Source organism: Ciona robusta, chromosome 7 (genome assembly GCF_009617815.1).
Source record: "Ciona robusta chromosome 7, ASM961781v2".
NCBI lineage: Eukaryota > Metazoa > Chordata > Ascidiacea > Phlebobranchia > Cionidae > Ciona > Ciona robusta.
The window spans coordinates 701,699-711,058 of NC_143241.1; the positions used below are offsets into that span (position 1 = coordinate 701,699).

Here is a 9,360-nt window from a genome sequence, read left to right on the forward strand (position 1 = left end):
GATCATTTCCACATATCTATAAATTCTTCACTTAGTCTTAAACTTTTTGACTAAAATCAAATCATAAAATAAGTTAAAATTATGTGGTTAAATTATATGTGGGAATGTTTAGGTGAGCATGAATTACTACCATTCTCCCTTTATTAATTAAAAACACTTCAAAGCTACATCATTCGTTATAAGACTGTTGTTCCAGTTCCTCACACACGAGTTATCACATGTAACGTGTATGGTCCTGCACTACATTCTAACGGCCTATACTGCCAAATAATAGACTAATGTAAGCTTTCATAACCAATAATTTAATCACGTATTTATGAAAAGCAATAAAATGATACGCGGATATACAAGGTTCGCTCTTACACAAGACAAGTACCAACAAAATTCACCAAAACAGTCCAATCCCGATACCATCATGTATTGTAAGTTGCACAACAACTGCCGGGTTTGTCCAAAATCAGTCCGGATGTAAAAGTCACAAACAAAAAAGCGCGCCAATTCACCAAGATCAACTATCAGCAACTCGTGAAGTTACATCAAAATACATAAAAGCAACATACATATAACAATGAAAGAATAAACACGACACATTACTATGACACGGTGATAAACGCAAATGGTGGTTGGCTCAGAAGATAAAACTTTATGGGTTTAGTTTGGTGGCGAAGTTGTTTAAACCATGTTAGTCATCGGTATGGATATTTCATGTATTCCACCTAAAACAGTATCATTAACTTAGGCCTACATGTTAAAAATATTGTTTCTTCAACTAATGGAACACACGAAAGTGAGATGCAGTTAATGTTAATAGTTATCTAGCTTCTTTAGTTTAATTATTTTGCATTTACCTATTTCAATTTAATTATTCTGCTTAAATATGGGTTTCTTAAACTGTTGGGCACACAGTTAGTGTTGATTGTTTTGTTAGTTTTAAACTAAAAAGTCGTTTTATTTGGGCATCATATTTAAAAATAATTGTTGAACCTGTAGTAAAGGATGTTGTACTTTCGCTTCTTCCAATGAACGATGATCGTTACTTGTAAGATTTACCTCACTAATACTTAATTTCGATATTTTATCAAGACATCGGAACATTGGCCTTATATGTTTGGTTGCTGGCCCAAATATTGATATTTCAATCTAAAAATATAAATAACGTAGTAAGGGAATGTTAAACAACTTGGCCTGTATTTAGTTATCTATACATGTTATTGCTATTTCTACTTTTTTTTGTCGATTCAATATTTTCCTGGATATATCTTCCATGTAGGGGTTCAGATTCATGTCATTAGAGCTAGATACCAAACGAAGCTTATCCATCACATCAAGATGAGGAAGAAGGGCTTGTGTCGTTAAAGTGCCCATCCGCACATCATTGATGTTTAATTCTTTGATCTACAGTAAAATGATCATTCATTTATCAGGATTTAATTTCTGAATCCAAACAATATTTTGGCCAATGCAATTCAGAAACATACTGTGATTACAGTATGACAAAATATAAAAGCTACCTGACAAACTTATGTTTATTAATCTAACGGAATATTTCTAATAATTTTTACTTTTCCACGTGGAAGTTGTAAGATTTGCATTACATCGTCATCAGGTTGATATTTATACAATTCCCAATACTCTGACCACCGATGACCAATGATGCCATTCACTGTCAAACTCTAAATAGTTGGAGCAATTAAAACCAGACTGTCAAATAAAATAAACAAGTTAGGTATTGTGTGTGGCAATCAAGTTTGTTTTCATTTAAAAAAGCATGATGTTCTGTATTTATATACAGTAGTTGTTGATTCGATAGCGACCAGATTAACAATATTTCATTTAAAGTGCGTAAACACACCCCCGTTACTTTTATTTTTTGTGGTAAATTCAAAAAGTGACCGTTTTATTGTTTCCAAAAATACGTTGCTTATTCAACTTGGTCCAGTATAGGCGTAGATATTCGTCCTCAAACAGTGATCACTAGCGCTATCCTTTTTATTACTACGAGCTCCGGGATTGTGACGTGGAAACGTACTAGTCACGTGACTGATTCATTCGTAAAAGCGAAACCTGCGTTTTTTTTTTGTTCTCTCGTTTTTCGCTGAAAACACTTTTTTTCCACGCAGCTTTCAAATCAGTTTTATTAATTTCACGATGTTTGATGTGGAATATCTTTGGTTATACAGAACCGATTAAAACAAGTAAGGTGTCGTTGAAATCAGAAAAACACCCTTTCGATTAAAGCGATGTACATTTGGGGTGTGTTTAGGCCTTTTAAAGACGAAAAATTAGACACACTGACTTGTGGGTTTGCATGTCGTTCAACAGCTTCGTGTAAGATGATAAGACTTTGTACAGAAAGTTTTCTCTCGTCCAAGTCAAGTTTGTCCATCACATCAAGATGAGGAAGAAGAGCTTCTGTCGTTGAATCTGTCATCTGAACACCTCTTATATCTAATTCTTTGATCTAAAATAAAAACATAATTTATCAGATATTTCTAAATTCAAACAAAAGTTTGTCGCTAGTAACAAATTAACCCATTGTGATTACATTATGATAACAATAAAACACTGGTTCTTCTTTGTTAGATGATAAACACATTGATATTCATCCTTTTATATTATCGATTATCGTCAAAAACTTAAACAGCGAAATCGGCCGTTTACCATGCTTTGCCTCGATAGCATTGTAGTCCTGCAAAACACGCCGAGTCACCAGCAGTTGTTTTACTCGGTACAGCAGTTACTTTGCTATCGCGTGTCGCTGTCGCCTTCAGTTTTTGATATGCTATATGTTTGATTGATATGTTGCAGATTTGCATCGTTTTAGTTAGTTCAACCCTACTAAATGTTACTTAAGTTAATAAAAAAAAAGTAGATTTGGGAGTTTCCGAAACACACAAACAAAGGTAAACGTTTCTACCTTCGCTTGCCTTCCATGTAATCCACGAAAGAAAGTTTCAGGTGAAGCTTCATCCAAACCACGCATGTTGAGGTTCAGGTCGTGAGAAGTTGTGAAGGAGTTGAACGCAAACGTAAGATCAGAGGCTTCTGTGGGATACATAGGAAACTTCATCCTTATATACTGAGGCATGCACTCTTGAAATCTCTTCGATATTTCTGCATCGTTGGCTTCATGCACCCAACCTGAAAATCTGATGACTTCTTCACTTGTTTCATCATCTTGAAGTGAAAACAAAGACTTAAGAATATTCTTCTTCTCTTTGTAATCTTTTATCATCGAAGCTGGGAAAATCACTTTCAGATCTTCATATGAAGTGGAGTTGCACATACCAAACAAAAATCTTGTGACCATTACCCAATGCGGATTGTCGAAAGTGCGCATACATTTGCGGAATTCTTTCTGCGGCATGAATAACATTAGGTGCCCTGCCGCAAAAAACTCCTGCCAGGTGAGATGAGTAAAGAAACTTCGTTTCTTTCCTTCCAAGATCCTCATTTTTAAATGATGGGACTTCTCAACATAGGTGTGCAGAAATATATCAACAGTTTGTTCGTTGATTCCCACTTCCTCAAAGTCGGCTTGCTGAAACACCAACTTTCTTGCGGATAGCCCTTTGTACGCAAGGTGAGCAAGTTTAACCAGTTCTTGTCCAAGTGCACGTTCTGACATGTTTGTTCTTACATGATCCGAAGCTTTGTAGTTAGTAAGAGTGTGAATAAACACGTCAGTCATTGAGTTGATCTCACGACCCGATGACACGCTTGAATGAAGACAAGCCACAATCTGAATACAGTTGACTGGAATTGAACACAAAGCATCCAAATTTGGACGCTCTGCCAAAACTTTTTCCACGGATTCAAGGTTGGCTTCACCACAGATCTGTTTAGTAAGATTCTTTTTTGCAGGTTTGTCCATACCACGTACCTCAGAAATCAAACCTTGACGATAATCGGGGTGAAGCTCGTAAAACTGCCCTGGTCTTGATGTGATAAATTTCACAGCATTAGGTAGAAGATTGCCCATTAACAAGTTCTTAACAAAGACCTCAGGTATTTGCCTACTTTCCAGTTTACACGCATGTAACTTTTTGTTGGCTTGTTGTGTACTCAGTTCATCCCATCCATCAATTAATATAACAACATTTGGATTGTTGTACAGGAAATGAACCAAGGCTTTGTTCTCTTTATCAGAATGATTCCACTCACTTAAGTTGCCATATAGAAGAAATTCTAGCAGACTAACTTTCTCATCTGGATTAAAATTCTTCAGTGAGACGTGGAACAAAAATTGTGTATCTGGTTTTACTGATTTATCTACAATAATACAGTTGATCATCATCTTTAAAAGAGTGCTCTTACCAACCCCAGGTAGTCCAACCGCACAAACAATGTTACCAAATTTTACTACATGCATGGCTTTGGCTGCAGGTGTATTGCACTTATTGATTGCTTCTTCTTCTGCCACTTGTTTTGCGACATCAAACAGTTCCTCAATATCTATAGAACCCCATGGTGTGTACATACGTTGCAAGTCCTCACGTTGGTTTCTATGTAACTTCCATTCATCATCTGATATTTGTCGGACCTTGGTTATTAAAAGTGGAACAGGCTTAGTGATACGACCTGGAACTCCCGCTGGCAGGAGGGCTTCTCCGCGATTTTCATCTATTAGTCTTTTTAACAGTTCTTTCAATTCTTTAACTGCAGAAAATTAGGTATAACCAATAAATGATTGTAAAGCGCAAACTAAACGCCACTCTGTATCTAAAATAACAACGAAGCAAGGTATGGGAAAAATGAATGATTCTTAGTATTGTATAAATAACTGAATGAATGTAACTTACTTTATCCTCGCGTGGCCGGAAAACGACAATCGTTATAACACGGGTGTGCACCTCGCGCCAGCTTACGAGTTACCAAGTATGTTACTTTGTGGGTGATTATTTTTTTTGGATTTTTATGTATGGCTGATAATTCGGACAACCCATTAGTGACCACTGGGTTGGAGCAATTGCCGTTCAGTGTCTTGCTCAAGGACACATACGCCCACAATGGTAGCAGCGACGAGCCTTGAACCCATTACCTCTGGGTTAGAGGCAGGCGCGCTAACCACTACGCCATGGCGCCGGACGTGAAAAGGAAATTCGGACTTATAACAAACTTAAAAGTTGGAAAGTTTAAAAATATAGCTGACTTTTTTTCTGTATCAAAAAAGCTAAATAAGGTTAATATAATCTATTTTACGCCTTCCCACAAAAGAAAAAAGGCAAATATTTTTACAGTTAGTGTGCCAACTAATAAACTTACTCAGTGCATCAATGGTTGAAGGTAGCGTTTGTAGTTGGTTGATTGTTTGTTGAGTTTCCGATGACTGCTGTTGTTGCAGTTTTCGCCGTTGTTGTCGATGCGGCCGTTGTTGCTGTGGCTGTTGTTGTTGTGGCTGTTGTTTTTGTGACTGTTGTTGTTGTTGTGGCCGTTGTTGTTGTGGCTGTTGTTTTTGTGGTTGTTGTCGATGCGGCCGTTGTTGCTGTGGCCGTTGTTGTTGTGGCTGTTGTTTTTGTGACTGTTGTTGTGGCTGTTGTTGTTGTTGTGGCCGTTGTTGTTGTGGCTGTTGTTTTTGTGATTGTTGTCGATGTGGCTGTTGTCGTTGTGGCTGCTGTTGTCTTCGCCGTTGTTGTCGATGCGGCTGTTGTTGTTGCTTTTGCGGCTGTTGATGCGGCTGTTGCTGTTGTTGTGCCCGTTTTCGTGGTTGTTGTGCAATTTGTGAACTTTTCTGCTGTTGTTGTTGTTTTTCATCAGGTATTCTTTGGTGTTGCACATACTGTAATTGTTGTGGCACATTCTGTTTTTGATGATCAATGGTTAGATTTTGATGCATTATTTGCACGGTTTGCTGACAATAGTGGTGATGCACATGTTGTGTTTGGTGAAGATGAAGTTCATTTTGTGTTTGCTGGTGAAAATGGACATCTTCTGGGTTGTTAATCGTCACGGGTTTCTGTTGATCATTTGTTGTGGTAGGAGCAGGAATCGTACTTACATCTCTTCCTTCCTATAAATGTCAGGCTTGTATAATGTTACCTGAACAGCGAAAAGTAAAGATTGTAATTCACCTGAGTGGAGTTGGAGGCAGGTATGGACACATTCCGTAACAAAAGACTAGGTTGAGATCCGCTTATCATAGGATGGTTGGTTTCATCGTTGCTTGGTGGAAGAGCTTCATCAGAAATTCTTACTACCTGAAATAATTAAGATCGATAAATGCTTTACTGTTGTTAAATATAGGTAGTAACTTTGAGTAGAAATGCGCAGCAATATAGAGTATGTTGCTATTTTCCAAGGGTAGTAACGTAGGGGGACACAACCCCCGGACCAAATTTAGAATGAAATCAAATCTAAACTTGATTTGGTGAGATTATAGGAGGCCGTCGTAAACGTTCATAAGTGCACGTGGACGCGAAGACTTAATTAAAGATCATTTGCTTGGGAAACCCCACAACCTTTATTTCTGTAAACGGCAAGATGGGACTCGGCGTCAGGCGTGCCTTTATCAAAAAATCCACTTTTACCGATACCCATTCAATGTTAGACGAAAATTTGTTACATTATTAATATCAATAGTATTCTTATAGTAGCGTGTTAATGAGTACGACATTTTTAAATGGCTAAAGTAAGCATACAAAAAAATGTTCGTTTTAAATGCTGGTTGAGTCATTTTAAAACTGCCGATTTTTGTTTTGCGAGCTTTGAATCATCAATCCAGTGGTCTAATAAAATTGGCTGAAATATTTCGTACAATTTAGCCTCATAAAACTAGTTTTGAATTAGTACTATCATTCCTTTAATAATTGACAATAATTACCAATACGAAAATATATTGAAACACACGAGAGAGTTATTTAGCTTTGGCGATTCGCACAACAGGTGTAATTTTACAAATTCAAAAACAGCACGCAGGGTAAGACGGGACAGTTTAAAATCGTTTATATTTTTAACAAAACTAAAACTAGTTTTATGTGACAAAATCAAAATGTACGAAATGTTCAAGTTTTTTATGAAACTATGAAACTAGTTTAATCATTCGCACTCAAACTACAACATTTCTTCGGCTTTACTATGATTTAGCGAGCAATAAAAAATGGCACCTTACTATTTCGCATATTTTTACCTGTTCAAAATATACTGTTTCTGTTTTACATATTTTTATAATAGCCTATAGTAGGGTGTGGGGAGATGGGACACCATTAGCACATAATATCCAGATATCTTAATCGAGTTTTAAACAATTAACAACGGTCTATGAGAGTCATGAGGACATAGTTTGATATTTCTTGAATGTTTTTTGTTTACTACTAATTGGGACGAGAAAATAGAGTTAAAAGTGTCTCATCTTTCCCCATCCTACTGTATTTAAAAATAGTATAATCGGCTTTGACGCGCGTTTTAAAAAGTCGTTACAATGCTGTCAAAAATTCTGTAACAACATTTTTCTGTTTATTATTAAATAGGGTTCCGTAAAAGAAAAGTTAAAAAAGTTTTGTCTGACAAAGTGTCCCATCTTCCCCCACCTTACTATGTGAAAAATATACGAAATTTAGTCACTTATACTTAGAGATAATTTATAAGAAGTTGCGTGTGCAAAAAATAGTGTTGCAATACCCAATTTTTAGTAAAAATATAGATTTAAATAATATTTATACCATGTTATTACGGACTGTCGCGTGTAGAAAGTAATGACATTTTTTCAAATCCTTCCTCAAATATTAATTTATAGCCAAGCAACCATCCGTCCCGGTGGTAGCTAGTGCCGCCACCTTAGTTACGTTTGTCACTTAAAGCACACTAGATATCCGCGTTCATGAACTAGCGCTTACTCCTTTCGGTATTACGTTATTTTAAGAGTTAAAACCTGAGGTTTGGTCTATTGGGTATTTTGTCATTGGCGGTAAGAAACTTACTTCCAACATAATATTCTGCGCCGTGATGCTTGTAACATTGCTTATCGCACCCGGATGTACGCACGTATACGCTTTGTTTGGAAAGGCATGAACGCAAACATGACCTTTACCAGAATCCAGACAGTATTGTTTTAATCTGAACGTCTTAAAGTTAGAGTCGACATAACCGAACCATTACCAAGTTTATCCTATTTATAGTAGGATGGGGTAAGACGGAACACGTTTTAATCTTTTTATGATCCCATTTGGTGGTAAAAAATAATGTTTACAAAATTATAAAACCGTGACCCGCGACTGTAAAAGATGTTGTTAAGCCCACACATGTCAAGCACCGTTTTCACATTTACGTAGTTTTGAGGAAATTCTAACTTGGTAGTTTTTACCACAGTCAACATACTCGTATCTATACCGGTAAGAAATGTTATTGTATCTGCGCAATATCATTGTAAACATCATGCTTACTGTGGGCTGGCAAATCCTATATGAATCTGAGGTACATTAACACACGTAACGCAGAAACGGACTATTTGTAAAATTCAGTACATGTTGTAACTTTAGTTGATTAATATTTCTTTTTATCATTAAATATTTTCATATTTACGGATATGTATAATTTATCCTAAACCACTTACTTCAGTTTGATCCTCAGTTTCCATGTTTTGGATTCTTTATTTACAGAATAACATCTAACACTTTCGCTTTACACTACAAAAAAACAATTACACATCAGTTGAATGAATGAATGAATGAATGTAACTTACTTTATCCTCGCGTGGCCGGAAAACGACAGTCGTTATAACACGGGTTTAACACCTCGTGCCAGCTTACGAGTTACCAAGTATGTTACTTTGTGGGTGATTATTATTTTTTTTTGGATTTTTTTCATTTTTATGTATGGCTGATAATTTGGACAACCCATTAGTGACCACTGGGTTGGAGCAATTGCCGTTAAGTGTCTTGCTCAAGGACACATACGCCCACAATGGTAGCAGCGACGAGCCTTGAACCCATTACCTCTGGGTTAGAGGCAGGCGCGCTAACCACTACGCCACGGCGCCGACACAATACACTTACATTAATAATATTTTTTTAAACATTCTGAAACATTACGATGCTAAGAAAAACTTTATATCATTTAACTACCTGATAAAATAACTTATACTATATAGGTTTAACAAACTAAAACCATAGATATCTACAAACAAACAAACGATATAATACATTACAATAAACCTAACGTAAACGCCATTACAACAGTAAACTACAGCTCTACAAATTAAACTAGCTGGTGACTGGGCGTACAACACAACAAAACCGTTAATTACATGTCGCAGGCAACAGGAATAATAATTCTATCGAAGCGAGACGAGGTATAGTGAGTGAACTACTACCACAGTTAGTTTTCAATACTGATTATAACATTCAATATTGTACTCTAGTTGGT

At 36.5% G+C, this 9,360-nt stretch overlaps 1 protein-coding gene across 1 annotated transcript; it reads right to left on the reverse strand.

The window, feature by feature from the left end:
• Window positions 1-281: 281 nt before the first annotated feature.
• LOC149733251 (uncharacterized) lies at window positions 282-9,006 on the reverse strand. Its single transcript, XM_089881414.1, has 9 exons — window positions 8,549-9,006; window positions 6,072-6,197; window positions 5,266-6,010; window positions 2,918-4,659; window positions 2,297-2,461; window positions 1,563-1,673; window positions 1,225-1,395; window positions 985-1,140; window positions 282-716 (listed from the first exon to the last, which is right to left on the reverse strand). Exons 1-9 carry the CDS (start codon window positions 8,570-8,572, stop codon window positions 687-689), a joined length of 3,270 nt encoding a protein of 1,089 aa, XP_089737540.1. The 5' UTR covers window positions 8,573-9,006; the 3' UTR covers window positions 282-686.
• Between the last annotated feature and the right edge of the window lie 354 nt (window positions 9,007-9,360).